Genomic DNA, 19,591 nt, shown 5'->3' with positions numbered 1-19,591 from the left:
TTGGGTGGGGTTACTGGGTTATGAGGATAGGGTGGAGATGTGGGCCTGGGTAGGGTGCTCTTTCCAAGAGCTGGTGCAGACTCGATGGGCCAAATGGCCTCCTTCTGCACTGTAAATTCTATGATTCTATGTATTCCGGGGCGCGACATGCCGTCAGGATTCTCCGTTTCACCAGCTGGCAAATAGGGTTTCCCATTGTGGGGCAGCCCCATGCCATCGGGACCCTCCCCCCCCTCCGAGCTGCCGGCACAACAGAGAACTCCGACGGCGGAGAATCCAACCCAAGATCTTCAGGACATTTTTTTTGTCATTTTCATTGAACGTTCCTCTTTAGCAGCTGTAGAAATATTGAAAAGGACATGGGGCGGCGGGGTGGAGGGGTGGGGGGGAGGGGGGGGTTGGGGGAGGGGGGGATATCATCCAATTGGGTAATGTTGCTTTCCAATTCGCAAGGGATGTGTTGGCCGTCTATTGGCTGGAGAGTGGGTGGGGAAGACCTGTATTTTCCCCCTTATTCATTCGTGGGATTTGGGCATCGTTGGCAAGGCCAGCATTTGATTCACACCCCTAATTGCCCTTCCACATTCAGAGGGCATTTAAGAGTCAACCACTTTGCTGTGAGTCTGGAGTCATGTGTAGGCCAGTTTGGGTCAGGACGGCAGATTTCCTTCCCTGAAGGGCATTAGTGAACCAGTGGGTTTTTTATGACAATCGGCAATGGTTTTGTGGTCATCATTAGTCCTTCAATTCCAGATTTCTTTTTATTGAACCCAATTTCCACCATCTGCTGTGGTGGGGTTCGAACCTGGATCCCCGGAGCATTACCCTGGGTCCACTACTAGCCCAGTGACAATGCCACTATGCCACCACCTCCCCTGAATCGCGAGGAATGCATTTCATCGCCGTTGGCAGCCCCAGTCCTTTCTGTAGCCCCTCTCTATGAGCTGGCATGCTTTCTAAAGGGTCGACACCTAGCGTTGGACTCAATGCTACAGCTGGGCAAGGCCCGGTTTCGTAGTGGTTTTCTGCACTTGCTCGCTTACGTCCTCTGTGCCTCCATTTATAAGCTCAAGGGCACTTGAAGCATCTTTACTGACTGGAATGAATATAAAGTTTGATTATCGAGGTTTGAAGGACTGTCTGGAAGTTGCCCAGACTCTAACTCGAACAGGGCCTATATTCATGTCCCTGGACTTACGACTGACCATAAAATGTTATGGTTACCACTTCTTAATTGTTCATTTCCTCCCCCAGGCCTCTGCACATTAGTTACTCATTAACACGTTTGGCTTAAGTCCCTTTGAGTGCAAATTGCTAAACCATTTATTTTACAAATAGGTGAGCAATTGCAATTAAACAGGAACTTTTGACAAAGTGGCAGAGGTGATTAACTATTTCAGCTCCATGGGTGGGGGGGGCGCGATTTTCTGCCCCACCCTCCCCTCGTGGCATGTTTCCCGATGGTGGAGGAAGCTTGCTATTGGCCACTGTGGCATCTTCCAGTCCCACTGATGACTACGGCCTTTTTGCGTGATCGTCCGCCGTACCTCAGAGGGACATGCTGCTCATGGAGGGGGTGGGGGGGCGGGGGTAACCATTGGTGGGACTGGAAGACCCCCACCCCCGCCGGTAGGAAGCACCCACAAGGGCTGGATTCTAGGAAGAGGTCAGTTTTGGGGGTCTCAGGGCAGGGAGGGGGGGGGAAAGAGCTTTGGGCGGGGATGGGGAGGACGGGGGCAGAGATGGATAGTAGGGGATCGGGGTGCCGGGGGAGAGACTGGTGAGGGGGTGTCGGGGGGAGGTGGATAGTAGGGGATGGGTATCGGGGGAGGGACTGAGAGGGTGGGATGGGAGGAGGATCTGTGGTTACTAGACCTTAAAGGAGGGGGAGGTTGCCCAAAGTTAAGAGGGGGACTTCTTATGGACACCATCTCGTGTGGTCACGAGAATCCTCTGATGCACGATCAATAACCATTAAAACAAGGTTGTAACATAACTGAAGGCTTTAACAGACTAGAACTGTTCCCCAGCAGCTCAGGTACAGAATGAGGGCTGCTGGGACGGCACTGACTCTTATACCCCGCCTATCAGGGCAGAGCTGCATACTATACAGCCAATGGTAAACCCCCAGGTTTAACCAATGGAACTTCAGCCTCTTGGGTACTGCAATACCTGATAATACCACATCCTCACCCAAGGCCTGAAGATTATTATTTTTGTGCTTGCCCCCCATACCCGGGACCTCCTGCTGCCACCCTGGGCCTTAATTATTGTTCAGTGACGAACATATAAATCAAAGCCAGGCCATTCCGGATAGAAGGAAAAACCTCTTCACAAAAAGGCTTCACCTCTGACAAGTGCAACTCTTTCCCACACAATTAATCGTTTCCTAACACAACAGTGATCAGGGATCTGGAACCAATGTCCGGGGATTGAGTTAAGGTACAAATGAGCTGTGGTCGCATTGAGTGGCAGAACATCTTCGAGGGGCCGAGTGGCCGAGTCCAGTTCCTCCCTTCCCACCTTCTTCAGATGTCCTGCTCCAAAAACCTCAGCTCAAACTCTCAGCTGACTTTCCAGTGCAGTACTGAAGGAGTGCTGCGCTGCGCTGTCAGAGGTGCAGTCTTGTGAATGAAGCAGAGCAATCCTTCCGGGTGGAGGTACAAGCTGCCATGACGCCATCCGCAAGGCGAAGGGGGGAGGTTGACCTCGGAATCCCTCTTTACCACTCAGCCAACGTCACTGAAACTGATGGCCGGCCCGTTATCACCTCGCCCTCTGTGCCACCTTGCTGTGGGCAAAATGGCGACTGCGTTTCCTGCATTACAGCAGCGGTACATTTCAGAAGTACCTCGACGGCCGTCAAGCGCTTCAGGACGCTCTGCGGTCACGAGATGTGCCGCGCGAAGGCAAATCCTTCCCTCGTGCTGTCGTGTTAGGTACACTGGTCTAACACTGGCTGCAACTAGATGCAGCTTAGATCAGAAAGATACTCCAGACCTTGAAGTTAGTTCAGTCAAGTTTATTGAACTAATAGCACAGTTAGCACAGTTCTCTGTGAGTTCGACTCTCTGCTAACTTAAGTGTGGTTACTCTGTCTGACTGAACCAGATTAGCTCTTAGCCACGTGCTGGAGGTGTGATACTGTACATACACCCTGACTCACTCTGTAGATGTTCATCAGTGGAAAGAGACGGAGTGTGAGTGCCTCGTGTCTTTTATAGTGAGATACCACCCCTGAGTGTCCTGCCTGCTTATTGGTCATGCCCTGTTCTCTGTGTCCATTAGCTGCTTGTCCGTGCCTGCCTGTATATCATTATGTGTGTGTCTGCACGTCATGACACATGTGTTGCACATTCCAGCGCTGGTGCACTGGATTAACACTCTGACGGTTTCTGTTTAGGTTCTGTGTGGATTTATCGCAGCCATTCTCCACTACTCCTTTCTGTCAGTGTTCACCTGGATGTTTCTGGAAGGAATCCAGCTTTACCTGATGGTGCAGGTGGTCTTTGCCCCCAAGGTTCCTTTCGAGAAGTTCATTTACTGGATTGGCTACGGGGTTCCGCTTCTGATCGTGGGGGTTTCGGCAGCGATCAATCACGAAGGATATGGCACCAAATCGCAGTGAGTGTACATTCTTAAGTGTCTTCTTACGAACGACACATCTGACTTGGGACGCAATTGTTGATCCATTGCTTTTATGTTACAAACCCCTCATTAGCCGATGGTAAGTATTGATTCCTCGCTGCGGATTGGTACCCCAGGCTCCAGCCAGCCTCTGGTCGGTGAACCCAATTGGCTATTTTGCACGTAGGATATACTGAAGTCAAATAGCCAACCAATGGGCCAAGAGGAAGAGCATGGCAGCCCCACCCAATCCCCAGACAGAAGCACTACTTCGTAGCAAGGGACGGCACGCAATGACTGATCCCTCCTGTCCATGGGGCCGGGCTCCTGCGGCCAAATTTTGCCCTTTTTCCATAACCCTTCAACCCATTACCAATTAAAAATCTGTCTAACTCCTCCTTAAACCTACTCACTGTCATAGAAGATAGAACATACAGTGCAGAAGGAGGCCATTCAGCCCATCGATTCTGCACCGACCCATTTAAGCCCTGACTTCCACCCTATCCCCGTAACCCAATAACCCCTCCTAACCTTTTTGGACACTAAGGGCAATTTAGCACGGCCAATCCACCTCGCCTGCACGTCTTTAGACTCGTGGGAGGAAGCCGGAGCACCCGGGGGAAACCTACGCACACACGGGGAGAAGGTGCAGACTCCGCACAGACAGTGACCCAAGCCGGGAATCGAACCTGGGACCCCGGCGCTGCGAAGCCACGGTGCTAACCACTATGCTACCGCCCAAACATCCACCGCACTCTGGGATAGTGAATTCCTTATATTGACAACCCTTTGGGAGAAATAGTTTCTCCTCATCTCTGTTTTAAATTTGCTACCTCTTATCTTAACACCATGACCTCTCGTTCTAGAATGCCCCCCAAGAGGAAGCATCCGCTCCACGTCTACTTTATCCATGCCTTTGATCATCTTGTATACCTCAATTAGATCTCCCCTCATTCCTCTAAACTCGAGAGAGTACAGGCCTAAACTGTTCAATCTCTCCTCATACGACGAACCCCTCACCTCTGGAATCAACCTAGTAAACCTCCTCTGAACTGCCTCCAATGCCACTACATCTTTCCTCTAATAAGGGGACCAAAACTGTGCACAATTCTCCAAGAACGGACATACTACTCACCCTCGGCTGCCTTCAAAAGACGGTGGTGGCATTTCCTTCGTGATTGTTGTTTTTTTCCCCCTCATGGTCATAAAGCTACTGAATGGGATTCCGGAAGGCATTTTCAGAGGACGAATAATTGTTTTTTAAAAAAGGTATTTTAATCCAAACACGTTCAATACAACCTGAACATCCAACAGGGTATACGTTTAGTACAGTTCCCCCATTTACTCCCCCCTTCCCGCACCCCCCCCCCCCTTTTACAAACAGCTCCTCAAACAAAGCCATGAATGGCTTCCACCGTACCTCCTTAGGGCAAATTTGACTTTCTCCAACCCGTTCTAGTCTCCCAACCAAGCTGTGGCCCACGGCGGTGTGGCCCAACTCCAATTCAAAAGTATTCGTCACCGGGCGATCCGAGAGGCGAAGGCCAAGACATCAGCCCCCTTGCCCTCCAGCATCTCCGGTACCTGCGATGTCCCAAAGATTCACTCCCCTCTGAGAGAAGAAATCCCTCCTCATCTTTGTCTTAAATGGACGACCCCTTTACTCTGAGATTATGCCCTCTGGTCCTAGACTCTCCCACAAGGGGAAACAACCTCTCAACATCGACCCTGTCCAGCCCCTGTGGCTGAAGTAGATTCCCCAAGTGGGATGGGTGTGCGGCAATGAAGGATTTGAAAATTCTTGATTCACTCTGGTGGAACTCAGGGAACCAGTGGAATTGGTCAATGGGATCTCGCCAAGGTCACAGGGGCCGTTAACTGGGATTGATGTGATGTAATCTAACACTGCCTGACGCAATCCCAATGACACTGGGCGACTTAGTGGTTAGCACCGCCGCCTCACATCGCCAGGGACCTGAGTCCGTGTCTGGCCTTGGGTCACTGTCTGTGCGGAGTCTGCACGTTCTCCCCGTGTGTGCGCGGGTTTCTTCCGGGCGCTCCGGTTTCCTCCCACAGCCCAAAGAAGTACAGGTTAGGTGAATTGGCCACGCTAAATTGCCCCTTCATGTCCAGGGAAGTGCAGGTTAGGTTACAGGGATGAGGCAGGATGGGCAGGGGAGTGGACCTGGATAGGGTGCTCTTTTGGAAGGCCGGTGCAGACTCGAAGGGCCGAATGGCCTCCTTCTGCACTGTAGGTATTATGTGATTCTATAAACATGACCAGTTTTAACCACCTTTTATCTTTTCACCACAGGTGTTGGCTTGACACGAAGAATTGCTTTGTCTGCAGTTTTTATGTGCCTGCCCTGGTGATCAGCATTGTAAGTTTAACAAAATATTGATCAGATACTTGGTTGCATCAAAGAGATGTTCCATTTTGTGCCTCAGAGCTAGCTATAATAAAGAGAGTGGGAGGTAGAGGGAGGGAGGATGGAGGGAGTGTATGTGGAGGCGCAGGTGGGGAGGGCAGGTGGAGGGAGAGATGGATTGGTTTTGGTAGAGGGACAAGAGCTGGTGGCCATCTTGACTCCGAATTTCTGTTGAATCAAGCTTACAAGTGTGGCAATCGCTAGGGTGTCACCGGGGGCTTATACCTTGAAGAGCACCACTCCACATCAAACGTGGCTGACCAGGAGTCACTACTGCTCTTACCGCCAGCCATTGGTGAATTTGGAAGGATTTTATTGATTGAAACTCAACCCCACAGGTTGAAACTTGGCCCTTGGCCTAGTTACGAACGCACCTTCCTCGGCCATCAAGATCTGGGGTGGGACTCGAACCTGGAATTTCTGGCACGCAGCCAGGGACGGCAGGGGTGCTAACCCACTGCGCCGCAAGACCTACGTTAAGTTGCTCACCCAAAGCCAATCTTCTCCCAATCTTATCCTTATTCTATATCCATGCATATTCCCTTCTGGATGGGAGTTGGGATAATGACCGGGGAGTCGTAGGGGATGCATTCTTCCCCTAACCAGGAATGCTAAGACCCAGTTGAAGAACCAACCATCTCTGAGTTAAGCTCAGCTAACTCAGCATATACAGGGGGCTGACACTGGGCTGGAAAAAATAAAAACATTGACCATCAAGGCCTGTTTAACCATTTGAGCACTGCCGTTTTTTTAAAGATGTCCGATATCATGTGTCATCTTTAATTTAAATTGCAGATCAATTTTCTCTTCCTCTTCAAAACATTAATGAGATTGAAAGTGGAGTTGTCAAACATGATGGCTGACAGGAAGAAGCACAGGTAAATGATTTGTAGCCAACTTGACTAAACTTGACTCTTTTAGACGCGACGTTAAACAGAGGCCCAGTCTGCCCTCTCAGGCGGACGTAGGGGAACTGATTCAACGAAGGACAGGGAAGCTCTCCTCAGTGTCCCGGCCAACATTCATCCCTCGGCCAAGTTCACAGTCAAAGAAAAAAACACAAGAGCATCTGCCCCATTGTCGCATTGCTGTTTGCGGGATCTTGCTCTGCTCAAATTGGCCGCCGCTGTTCCGATGTGACACCAGTGACTACACCTCAGAGAGTACCTCATTGGCTGCAAAACGGTTTGGGCCGTCCTGGGGTTGTGAAAGATGCTGCATAAACGCATTCGCCGCCTAAACTGGACTGGGGCCATTGGCTGACATGGAACTAAAACAGACGCGTTAATAAGTGCGTCTTAACATCTTAGTCGCTTCGTATTAAATTGGTGAAGGGCTCAGGGGATAGGGTGGAAATGAGGGCTTAAGTGGGTCGGTGCAGACTCGATGGGCCGACTGGCCTCCTTCTGCACAGTATGTTCTATGTTCTATGTTCATCACGCAGGACACTAAGATTTAAAATACTGGGAAATGTATGTCACAAAGTAATGACTAATCGATACCAAACGTGGGTCTTAGAACTTCCGGTTCGGGTGCACAGGGAGCAAGCCTGTACCCAGGTTGTTTTTACACTGCAATGAAGTTTCTGTGAAAAGCCCCTAGTCGCCACATCCCAGTGCCTGTTCGGTACACTGAGGGAGAATTCAGAATGCCTGATTACCTAATTACCTAACAGCAACGTCTTTCGGGCTTGTGGGAGGAAAACGGAGCACCCGGAGGAAACCCACGCAGACACGGGAAGAACGTGCAGACTCCGCACAGGCAGTGACCCAAGCCGGAATCGTACCTGGAACCCTGGAGCTAGGAAGCAACAGTGCTAACCACTGTGCTACCGTGCTGCTGGAGCGGCTGCACAGTGCCACGGTGGTTAGCACTGCTGTCTCACAGCGCCAGGAACCAGGGCTCGATTTCGGCCTCGGGTGGCCGGCTGTGTGGAGTCTGCACATCCTCCCCGTGTGTGCGTGGGTTTCCTCCGGGTGCTCCGGTTTCCTCCCACAGTCCAAAGATGTGCAGGTTCGGTGGATTGGCCGTGCTAAATTGCCCCTAAGTGTCCAGGGATGTGCAGGTTAGGTGGGGTTACGGGGATAGAGCAGGGGAGTTGGCCTCGGTAAGGGTGCTCTTTCAGTGGGTCGGTGCAGGCTTGATGGACCGAATGGGCCCCCTTCTGCACTGTAGCAATTCTATGGTTCAATGATCCCACAAGTGGAAACTCACAAGCAATGGAATGGTCAGCATGGGGCTGGAATATTGAGCTGCCTATTGGCATACAGCGGAATTCTCCATCGGTGGAGCCTCCATTCTGCCGGCAGCGCACCCACACCCGCGGGTTACCCGGGGTGACCACAATGGGGACCCCCATTGGCCGGCTGTGGGAATGCAGAATCCCGTCCAGAGTGTTTTCGGAACCAGGTAAAGACTCACAGTTCTTTAGAAGGATACGGACCCAGGAAGTGTAGAAGATTGTAGTTTAGTCGGGCAGAATGGTCGGCACGGGCTTGGAGGGACGAAGGGCCTGTTCCTGTGCTGTACATTTCTTTGTTCTTTGTTGTTGTTTAATCCAGTTATGCCTGATGTGATAAACTGTCCACCGCAAAATTGCTTCCATTATCATAAAGATCTTCATATTTCAGGTATTACTATTAAACACTGCTGCTGTGTTGTTGTTTAGTCTATTGCCGTGCTGGGACTCTGAAAATTGTGATCATTGTTTTTTCAGAGTATTTACCCTGACGGCCATTGGTCAGTCAGTCATCCTGGGCTCTACCTGGATTTTTGGGGCCTTTTACATCCAGGAAGCAACCATTCCAATGATGTACATCTTCACCATATTGAACAGCTTCCAGGGAATGTTCATCTTCATCATGCACTGCCTGATGTATAAGAAGGTTTGTCTCCGTTTGCTTCACGTGTTCGTCCACCCAACCTGGTACCTTAATCGTGCACCCGTGGTGCTTTCCTGAAGCGGGATGTTGCCCAAATTTGGCAAAAGCTGCTAACGGGCGGGAAAAGTGGTGTTGAAGCCACCGGCACCAATGGATTTCTCCACAGGACATAGAACAGAAAATGGCAAGGGATGGGTCCCACGGTGTCATGCTAGTGGGTCAGGCTTTCTGATTGCTCCCGCATAATTCCCCCCCCCCCCTTCCCCGGCAGTGTCAGGACATGACCACCCCCCCCCCCGCCCCAAGCTCCTCTGGGAGGTCGGCTCACCAGGTACGCGCTGTTGTGTTACCTGCGTGGTCGGTAACATGTGCTACTCAATCCTTGGTTAGTGATGAGGTCTTCTGAATCTCAATGAAGAAGATTCAAACTCGTCCAGTCGTAACAAAAGGTTTATTGAGTAACTCCAACAATATTTACATGAGTTCTTTAGTTTAACTTTGATACTAGTGATAAGGTTAACAAGATCTAACTACGGTAACTATACGTAACTCAACTCGCCATCTGAACTAGTCTGCTATCGCCCTGCTCACAGTGTGATAGCAGAGAGAGAGAGAGACCCAATGTGGTTGCCTTTTATACCCCTGTTGGTCCGCCCCTCTAGTGATCATGTGGTGCTACTGATTACACATTAACTCCTTGTGTACATGCACATATAGAGATCACTACACGCGCCTCGGGAGATCAGTCGGATTTCACGCTGTCCAGCCTTCGCTCCGACATGAAGGGACTTTCTCACAGGATCGTTGGGGGGGGAAAGGGGGCGGTGTGGGGGGAATGATCCCGGGCGGAGAGACCTGATAATTCTACACTAATGTATGGAAGTGACGTTCCCGGTGTTGAATGTCGAGAATCGCATTCCGTCACTGCCGGGGAGGAGGGGGGGGGACAATCAACGCTTTCACATCAGTGTGAAACGCGACGTGGGCACCTCACAAGATTTTATGTCCTCGTCGCCACACCCACCCGGGAAAAGAGACAGCAGGAAACCTTGGTCGCTCTCTTTTCCAGGGATATATGTCAGTGCAGTCCAATGCTCTGTCTTCATTTTCAAGCCTTGGCAGCAGCTGCTGGCGTTACCAACATAAAACGGTTGCTCATAAATCAAGTCATTAATTCAGGGGGGACCTCTTTACTCGGGGAGTGGTGAAGCAAGGATCCTGGCTCTCTGCTGTACATTCCATGTTGGGAGGCTCCTTGCCGAAGGTTCAGCTAGTGTGCAACATCTGCATTCTTCCAGCAGAGGGCGCTGGATCAGAAAATAGAACCCTGTAGAACATTCCTTCCCCGAGCACAGTCAACAGAGCCCAACTACCATCAACAAGCTATCTCAAACAGCCCCCCCTTCATCCCCACCAAATCCCCACCACCACCACCACCATTATCTTTCCTGCTTTCCTCTTGAAATCCAACTCTGTGACCTAGCATTTGCTCACCCATTTTAATGTCTCCCTGTTTGGGGTCAGATTTTTTCTGGTAATTGTCCTATGAAGCAGCATTAAAGGCAGGTGTTGTTATTTGTCCTTGAAAATTTGGTGGGTAAGGCACGTGGATAGGTTTCCTCCCCCAGTGATGCCCCAAGATAAACTAATTCAATAATGACCAGCATTGAAATTGAGACTGTTCGCACTGGGTCTGGATCATAGAATCATAGAATCATAGAAGTTTACAGCATGGAAACAGGCCCTTCGGCCCAACCAGTCCATGCCGCCCAGTTTTTTACCATTAAGCTAGTCCCAGTTGCCCGCACTTGGCCCATAACCCTCTATACCCATCTTACCCATGTAACCATCTAAATGCTTTTTGAAAGACACAATTGTACCCGCTTCTACTACTACCTCTGGCAGCCCATTCCAGACACTCACTACCCTCTGAGTGAAGAAATTGCCCCTCTGGGCCCTTCTGAATCTCTCCCCTCTCACCTTAAACCTATGCCCTCTAGTTTTTAGACTCCCCTACCTTTGGGAAAAGATGTTGACTATCTACCTTATCTATGCCCCTCATTATTTTATAGACCAGGAGGTCCACCCTTCCCTCGATTCACTTACTTTATTTTTCATAGAATCCCAACACTGCAGAAGGAGGCCATTTGGTCCATCGGGTTTGAACTGACCCTCCGAAAGAGCGCCCTTCCTAGGCCCACTCCCCCACCATTTCCCCGTAGCCCCACCTAACCTGCACATCTTTGGACACTAAGGGCGCAATTTAGCGTGGCCAATCCACCCAACCTGCACATCTTTCGACTGTGGGAGGGAACCGGAGCACCTGGAGGAAACCCGCGCAGACATGGGGAGAACGTGCAGACTCCACACAGACAGTCAGATGAGCTTGGAATTGAACCCGGATCCCTGGTGCTGTGAGACAGCAGTGCTAACCACTGTGCCACCGTATAGATCAGCTACAAACCCTGTTCATCTTTTCTTTTAATAGGTGAGAGACGCCTATGGTCGGTGTTTGGCGAAGTGTTTCAGGAAATCACATGTATGGAGACCGGTTTCCAACTCCAGCTTTCGAACATCATTCAGCCAGGTAAAATCTCCATACCATTTGGTCGACTCCCAGGCCCCAGATTACCAAATCCAATGAGCCGTACACTGAAACTTGTGTGAAAAGCTGGTGTGGTGTTCTTTGTGTCGCTTAATTCAGGATGGTTGGTATCGTGTTCACAAAGACCACAAAATAGCTTGAATTTAAACAGAGCTATAAATTTATTAACACTACTCATTTGGATTCGACACGTACTTCCAAATAATACACAGTTGATGTTAAAATATAAACTACACTTGTCCACAACAAATCTTAATACTGTTATAAACTATGATCTGCTCTCACTCACACTATCAATACTTCTGTCTGTCTCCAGCTAACTCCGGCACTGCATTCTCCCACAAGGCTTAGCATCAATGCCTTAACATCAATGCCTTACATACTGTAGCTCCCTCTGGTGGCTTCTCTAGACATTTCATTAACCACGGCTGTACTTACAGCTATTATAATACCACAGCTAGGACATCCTGCCTTTGTCCCTCAACAAATTTAGCCAACAGTTTCCATATAACTCATCCCAGATCGGGACATCCTGATAAGTTATATTTGACAGGAAGGTGCCCGAAATTAACATTCTTGACAAAATCAGACACTGTTGAAAAGTGACTCTGGAAGTTCACGGTTATATTAATTTGTTGCTATTATTGTGGCATCAGGTGGTAACACACATGCCCCTCGATCAAATTATTGTGACTGTGGGGGAAAACCGGAGCACCTGTAGGAAACCCATGCAGACATGGGGAGAAAGTGCAAATTCCACACAGTCACCCGAGGCAGGAATTGAACCCGGGCCACAGGTGCGGTAAGGCAGCAGTGCTAACCACTGTACCACTGTGCCACACTTATCTGACCCAAACCACAGCATCTCAGACAGTGCAGCACCTCAGACAGTGCAGCACCTTAGACAGTGCTGTACCTCAGACAGTGCAGCACCTCACACAGTGCAGCACCTCAGACAGTGGAGGACCTCAGACAGTGCAGCATCTCTGACAGTGCAGGACCTCAGACAGTGCAGCACCTCAAACAGTGCAGTACCTCAGACAGTGCAGCATCTCAGACAGTACAGCACCTCAGACAGTGCAGCACCACAGACAGTGCAGCACCTCAAACAGTGGAGCTCCTGAGACAGTGCAGCACCTCAGAGAGTGCAGCACCTCAGACAGTGCAGCACCTCAAACAGTGCAGGACCTCAGACAGTGCAGCACCTCAGACAGTGCAGCACCTCAGACAGTGCAGCATCTCTGACAGTGCAGCACCTCAGACAGTGCAGCACCTCAGACAGTGCAGCACCTCAGACAGTGCAGCACCTCAGACAGTGCAGCATCTTGCACAGTGCAGTACCTCAGACAGTACAGCACCTGAGACAGTGGAGGACCTCAGACAGTGCAGCACCTCAGACAGTGCAGCACCTCAGACAGTGCAGCGTCTTGGACAGTGCAGCACCTCAGACAGTGGAGGGCCTCAGACAGTGCAGCAGCTCAAACAGTGCAGCATCTCTGACAGTGCAGGACCTCAGACAGTGCAGGACCTCAGACAGTGCAGTACCTCAGACAGTGCAGGACCTCAGACAGTGCAGCACCTCAGACAGTGCAGCACCTCAGACAGTGCAGCACCTCAGACAGTGCAGTACCTCAGACAGTGCAGTACCTCAGACAGTGCAGCCCCTCAAACAGGCAGTACCTCAGACAGTGCAGCACCTCAAAAAGTGCAGCACCTCAAACAGTGCAGTACCTCAGACAGTGCAGTATCTTGGACAGTGCAGTACCTCAGACAGTGGAGGGCCTCAGACAGTGCAGCAGCTCAAACAGTGCAGCACCTCAGACAGTGCAGCACCTCAGAGAGTGCAGCACCTCAAACAGTGCAGTACCTCAGACAGTGCAGCACCTCAGACAGTGCAGTACCTCAGACAGTGCAGCACCTCAAAAAGTGCAGCACCTCAAACAGTGCAGTACCTCAGACAGTGCAGCATCTCTGACAGTGCGGGACCTCAGACAGTGCAGCACCTCAAACAGTGCAGCACCTCAGACAGTGCAGCATCTCTGACAGTGCAGGACCTCAGACAGTGCAGCACCTCAGACAGTGCAGCACCTCAGACAGTGGTGGACCTCAGACAGTGCAGGACCTCAGACAGTGCAGCATCTCTGACAGTGCACGACCTCAGACAGTGCAGCACCTCAAACAGTGCGGCACCTCAGACAGTGCAGCATCTCTGACAGTGCAGCACCTCAGACAGTGGTGGACCTCAGACAGTGCAGCATCTCTGACAGTGCAGCACATCAAACAGTGCAGGACCTCAGACAGTGCAGCACCTCAGACAGTGCAACATTTCCGACAGTGCTGCATCTCCGACAGTGCAGCATCTCCGACAGTGCAGCACCTCAGACAATGCAGCACCTCAGACTGTGCAGCACCTCAAACAGTGCAGCACCTCAGACAGTGCAGCACCTCAGACAGTGCAGCACCTCAGACAGTGCTGCACTTCAGACAGTGCAGGACCTCAGACAGTGCAGCATCTCACAGAGTGCAGTACCTCAGACAGTGCTGCACCTCAGAAAGTGCAGCACCTCAGACAGTGCTGCACTTCAGACAGTGCAGGACCTCAGACAGTGCAGCATCTCACAGAGTGCAGCACCTCAAACAGTGCAGCACCTCAAACAGTGCAGCACCTCAAACAGTGCAGCACCTCAGACAGTGCAGCATCACTGACAGTGCAGTACCTCAGACAGTGCAGGACCTCAGACAGTGCAGCACCTCAGACAGTGCAGCACCTCAAACAGTGCAGCACCTCAAACAGTGCAGCACCTCAGACAGTGCAGCATCACTGACAGTGCAGTACCTCAAACAGTGGAGGACCTCAGACAGTGCAGGACCTCAGACAGTGCAGGACCTCAGACAGTGCAGCACCTCAGACAGTGGAGGACCTCAGACAGTGCAGCACCTCAGACAGTGGAGGACCTCAGACAGTGCAGCACCTCAGACAGTGCAGGACCTCAGACAGTGCAGCACCTCAGACAGTGCAGCACCTCAGACAGTGGAGGACCTCAGACAGTGCAGCACCTCAGACAGTGGAGGACCTCAGACAGTGCAGCACCTCAGACAGTGCAGGACCTCAGACAGTGCAGCACCTCAGACAGTGCAGCACCTCAAACAGTGCAGTACCTCAGACAGTGCAGCACCTCAAACAGTGGAGGACCTCAGACAGTGCAGCATCTCCGACAGTGCAGGACCTCAGACAGTGCAGCACCTCAGACAGTGCAGCACCTCAGACAGTGCAGGACCTCAGACAGTGCAGCACCTCAGACAGTGCAGCATCTTGGACAGTGCCGAAGCTCACACAGTGCAGTACCTCACACAGTGCAGCACCTCAGACAGTGCAGCTCCTCAGACAGTGCAACATTTCCAACAGTGCTGCATCTCCAACAGTGCAGCATCTCCGACAGTGCAGCACCTCAGACAATGCAGCACCTCAGATAGTGCAGGACATCAGACAGTGCTGCTCCTCAGACAGTGCAGGACCTCAGACAGCGCAGGACCTCAGACAATGCAGGATCTCAGAGAGTGCAGTACCTCAGACAGTGCAGTACCTCAGACAGTGCAGTACCTCAGACAGTGCAGCACCTCAGAGAGTGCAGCACCTCAGAGAGTGCAGCACCTCAGACAGTGCAGCACCTCAGACAGTGCAGCATCTCTGACAGTGCAGCACCTCAGACAGTGCAGCACCTCAGACAGTGCAGCACCTCAGACAGTGCAGCACCTCAGACAGTGCAGCATCTTGCACAGTGCAGTACCTCAGACAGTACAGCACCTGAGACAGTGGAGGACCTCAGACAGTGCAGCACCTCAGACAGTGCAGCACCTCAGACAGTGCAGCGTCTTGGACAGTGCAGCACCTCAGACAGTGGAGGGCCTCAGACAGTGCAGCAGCTCAAACAGTGCAGCATCTCTGACAGTGCAGGACCTCAGACAGTGCAGGACCTCAGACAGTGCAGTACCTCAGACAGTGCAGGACCTCAGACAGTGCAGCACCTCAGACAGTGCAGCACCTCAGACAGTGCAGCACCTCAGACAGTGCAGTACCTCAGACAGTGCAGTACCTCAGACAGTGCAGCCCCTCAAACAGGCAGTACCTCAGACAGTGCAGCACCTCAAAAAGTGCAGCACCTCAAACAGTGCAGTACCTCAGACAGTGCAGTATCTTGGACAGTGCAGTACCTCAGACAGTGGAGGGCCTCAGACAGTGCAGCAGCTCAAACAGTGCAGCACCTCAGACAGTGCAGCACCTCAGAGAGTGCAGCACCTCAAACAGTGCAGTACCTCAGACAGTGCAGCACCTCAGACAGTGCAGTACCTCAGACAGTGCAGCACCTCAAAAAGTGCAGCACCTCAAACAGTGCAGTACCTCAGACAGTGCAGCATCTCTGACAGTGCGGGACCTCAGACAGTGCAGCACCTCAAACAGTGCAGCACCTCAGACAGTGCAGCATCTCTGACAGTGCAGGACCTCAGACAGTGCAGCACCTCAGACAGTGCAGCACCTCAGACAGTGGTGGACCTCAGACAGTGCAGGACCTCAGACAGTGCAGCATCTCTGACAGTGCACGACCTCAGACAGTGCAGCACCTCAAACAGTGCGGCACCTCAGACAGTGCAGCATCTCTGACAGTGCAGCACCTCAGACAGTGGTGGACCTCAGACAGTGCAGCATCTCTGACAGTGCAGCACATCAAACAGTGCAGGACCTCAGACAGTGCAGCACCTCAGACAGTGCAACATTTCCGACAGTGCTGCATCTCCGACAGTGCAGCATCTCCGACAGTGCAGCACCTCAGACAATGCAGCACCTCAGACTGTGCAGCACCTCAAACAGTGCAGCACCTCAGACAGTGCAGCACCTCAGACAGTGCAGCACCTCAGACAGTGCTGCACTTCAGACAGTGCAGGACCTCAGACAGTGCAGCATCTCACAGAGTGCAGTACCTCAGACAGTGCTGCACCTCAGAAAGTGCAGCACCTCAGACAGTGCTGCACTTCAGACAGTGCAGGACCTCAGACAGTGCAGCATCTCACAGAGTGCAGCACCTCAAACAGTGCAGCACCTCAAACAGTGCAGCACCTCAAACAGTGCAGCACCTCAGACAGTGCAGCATCACTGACAGTGCAGTACCTCAGACAGTGCAGGACCTCAGACAGTGCAGCACCTCAGACAGTGCAGCACCTCAAACAGTGCAGCACCTCAAACAGTGCAGCACCTCAGACAGTGCAGCATCACTGACAGTGCAGTACCTCAAACAGTGGAGGACCTCAGACAGTGCAGGACCTCAGACAGTGCAGGACCTCAGACAGTGCAGCACCTCAGACAGTGGAGGACCTCAGACAGTGCAGCACCTCAGACAGTGGAGGACCTCAGACAGTGCAGCACCTCAGACAGTGCAGGACCTCAGACAGTGCAGCACCTCAGACAGTGCAGCACCTCAGACAGTGGAGGACCTCAGACAGTGCAGCACCTCAGACAGTGGAGGACCTCAGACAGTGCAGCACCTCAGACAGTGCAGGACCTCAGACAGTGCAGCACCTCAGACAGTGCAGCACCTCAAACAGTGCAGTACCTCAGACAGTGCAGCACCTCAAACAGTGGAGGACCTCAGACAGTGCAGCATCTCCGACAGTGCAGGACCTCAGACAGTGCAGCACCTCAGACAGTGCAGCACCTCAGACAGTGCAGGACCTCAGACAGTGCAGCACCTCAGACAGTGCAGCATCTTGGACAGTGCCGAAGCTCACACAGTGCAGTACCTCACACAGTGCAGCACCTCAGACAGTGCAGCTCCTCAGACAGTGCAACATTTCCAACAGTGCTGCATCTCCAACAGTGCAGCATCTCCGACAGTGCAGCACCTCAGACAATGCAGCACCTCAGATAGTGCAGGACATCAGACAGTGCTGCTCCTCAGACAGTGCAGGACCTCAGACAGCGCAGGACCTCAGACAATGCAGGATCTCAGAGAGTGCAGTACCTCAGACAGTGCAGTACCTCAGACAGTGCAGTACCTCAGACAGTGCAGCACCTCAGAGAGTGCAGCACCTCAGAGAGTGCAGCACCTCAGAGAGTGCAGCACCTCAGACAGTGCAGCACTTCAGACAGTGCAGCACCTCAGACAGTGCAGGACCTCAGACAGTGCAGCACCTCAGATAGTGCAAGACCTCAGACAGTGCTGCAACTCAGACAGTGCAGGATTTCAGACAGTGCAGGATCTCAGAGAGTGCAGTACCTCAGACAGTGCTGCACCTCAGAAAGTGCAGTACCTCAGACAGTGCAGCACTCAGACAGTGCAGGACTTCAGACAGTGCAGCACCTCAGACAGTGCAGTACCTCAGACAGTGCAGCACCTCAGACAGTGCAGCATCTCTGACAGTGCAGGACCTCAGACAGTGCAGCACCTCAGACAGTGCAGCACCTCAGACAGTGCAGCACCTCAGACAGTGCAGCATCTCTGACAGTGCAGCAGCTCAGACAGTGCAGCACCTCAGACAGTGCAGCACCTCAGACAGTGCAATGTCTTGGACAGTGCAGCATCTCTGACAGTGCAGGACCTCAGACAGTGCAGCACCTCAGACAGTGCAGCACCTCAACAGTGCAGCACCTCAAACAGTGGAGGACCTCAGACAGTGCAGCACCTCAAACAGTGGAGGACCTCAGACAGTGCAGCATCTCAGACAGTGCAGGACCTCAGACAGTGCAGTACCACAGACAGTGCAGCACCACAAACAGTGCAGCACCTCAAACAGTGCAGTACCTCAGACAGTGCAGCACCTCAGACAGTGCAGCATCTCAGACAGCGCAGTACCTCAGGCAGTGCAGCACCTCAGACAGTGCAGCACCACAAACAGTGCAGCATCTCAGACAGCGCAGTACCTCAGGCAGTGCAGCACCTCAGACAGTGCAGCACCACAAACAGTGCAGCACCTCAAACAGTGCAGTACCTCAGACAGTGCAGCACCTCAGACAGTGCAGCATCTTGGACAGTGCAGTACCTCAGACAGTGCAGCACCTCAGACAGTGCAGTACCTCAGACAATGCAGCACCTCAGACAGTGCAGCATCTTGGACAGTGCAGTACCTCAGACAGTGCAGTACCTCAGACAGTGCAGTACCTCAGACAGTGCAGCACCTCAAAAAGTGCAGCATCTCAAACAGTGCAGCACCTCAGACAGTGCAGCATCTTGGATAGTGCAGCACCTCAGACAGTGGTGGACCTCAGACAGTGCAGCAGCTCAGACAGTGCAGGACCTCAGACAGTGCAGCACCTCAGACAGTGCAGCAGCTCAAACAGTGCAGCACCTCAGACAGGGCAGCACCTCAAACAGTGCAGTACCTCAGACAGTGCAGCACCTCAGACAGTGCAGCACCTCAAACAGTGCAGCACCTCAGACAGTGCAGCATCTCTGACAGTGCAGGAGCTCAGACAGTGCAGCAGCTCAGACAGTGCAGCACCTCAGACAGTGCAGCACCTCAGACAGTACAGCACCTCAACAGTGCAGCACCTCAAACAGTGGAGGACCTCAGACAGTGCAGCACCTCAAACAGTGGAGGACCTCAGACAGTGCAGCATCTCAGACAGTGCAGGACCTCAGACAGTGCAGCACCTCAGACAGTGCAGCACCACAAACAGTGCAGCACCTCAAACAGTGCAGCACCTCAAACAGTGGAGCTCCTGAGACAGTGCAGCACCTCAGAGAGTGCAGCACCTCAGACAGTGCAGCATCTCAGACAGTGCAGCATCTCAGACAGGACAGCACCTCAGACAGTGCAGCACCTCAGACAGTGCAGCACCTCAGACCGTGCAGCACTGCCGACAGTGCAGCACCTCAGACAGTGCAGCACCTCAGACAGTGGAGGACCTCAGACAGTGCAGCACCTCAGACAGTGCAGCACCTCAGACAGTGCAGCGTCTTGGACAGTGCAGCACCTCAGACAGTGCAGTACCTCAGACAGTGGAGGACCTCAGACAGTGCAGCAGCTCAGACAGTGCAGCATCTCTGACAGTGCAG

At 52.3% G+C, this 19,591-nt stretch overlaps 1 protein-coding gene across 1 annotated transcript in view; it reads left to right on the top strand.

The window, feature by feature from the left end:
• The window catches only part of LOC140403318 (adhesion G protein-coupled receptor E3-like), an 89,666-nt gene that overhangs the window by 58,823 nt on the left and 11,252 nt on the right, over window positions 1-19,591 (top strand). The window contains exons 11-15 of the mRNA XM_072491165.1: window positions 3,404-3,624; window positions 5,942-6,008; window positions 6,852-6,934; window positions 8,773-8,941; window positions 11,427-11,525. Of these exons, the coding sequence (XP_072347266.1) occupies window positions 3,404-3,624; window positions 5,942-6,008; window positions 6,852-6,934; window positions 8,773-8,941; window positions 11,427-11,525 (639 nt within the window). The remainder of the gene's footprint in view (window positions 1-3,403; window positions 3,625-5,941; window positions 6,009-6,851; window positions 6,935-8,772; window positions 8,942-11,426; window positions 11,526-19,591) is intronic.

Source organism: Scyliorhinus torazame, chromosome 27 (genome assembly GCF_047496885.1).
Source record: "Scyliorhinus torazame isolate Kashiwa2021f chromosome 27, sScyTor2.1, whole genome shotgun sequence".
Classification (NCBI taxonomy): domain Eukaryota; kingdom Metazoa; phylum Chordata; class Chondrichthyes; order Carcharhiniformes; family Scyliorhinidae; genus Scyliorhinus; species Scyliorhinus torazame.
The sequence above is the reverse complement of the archived record's forward strand: the minus strand, read 5'-3'. Positions and strand labels throughout refer to the sequence as shown.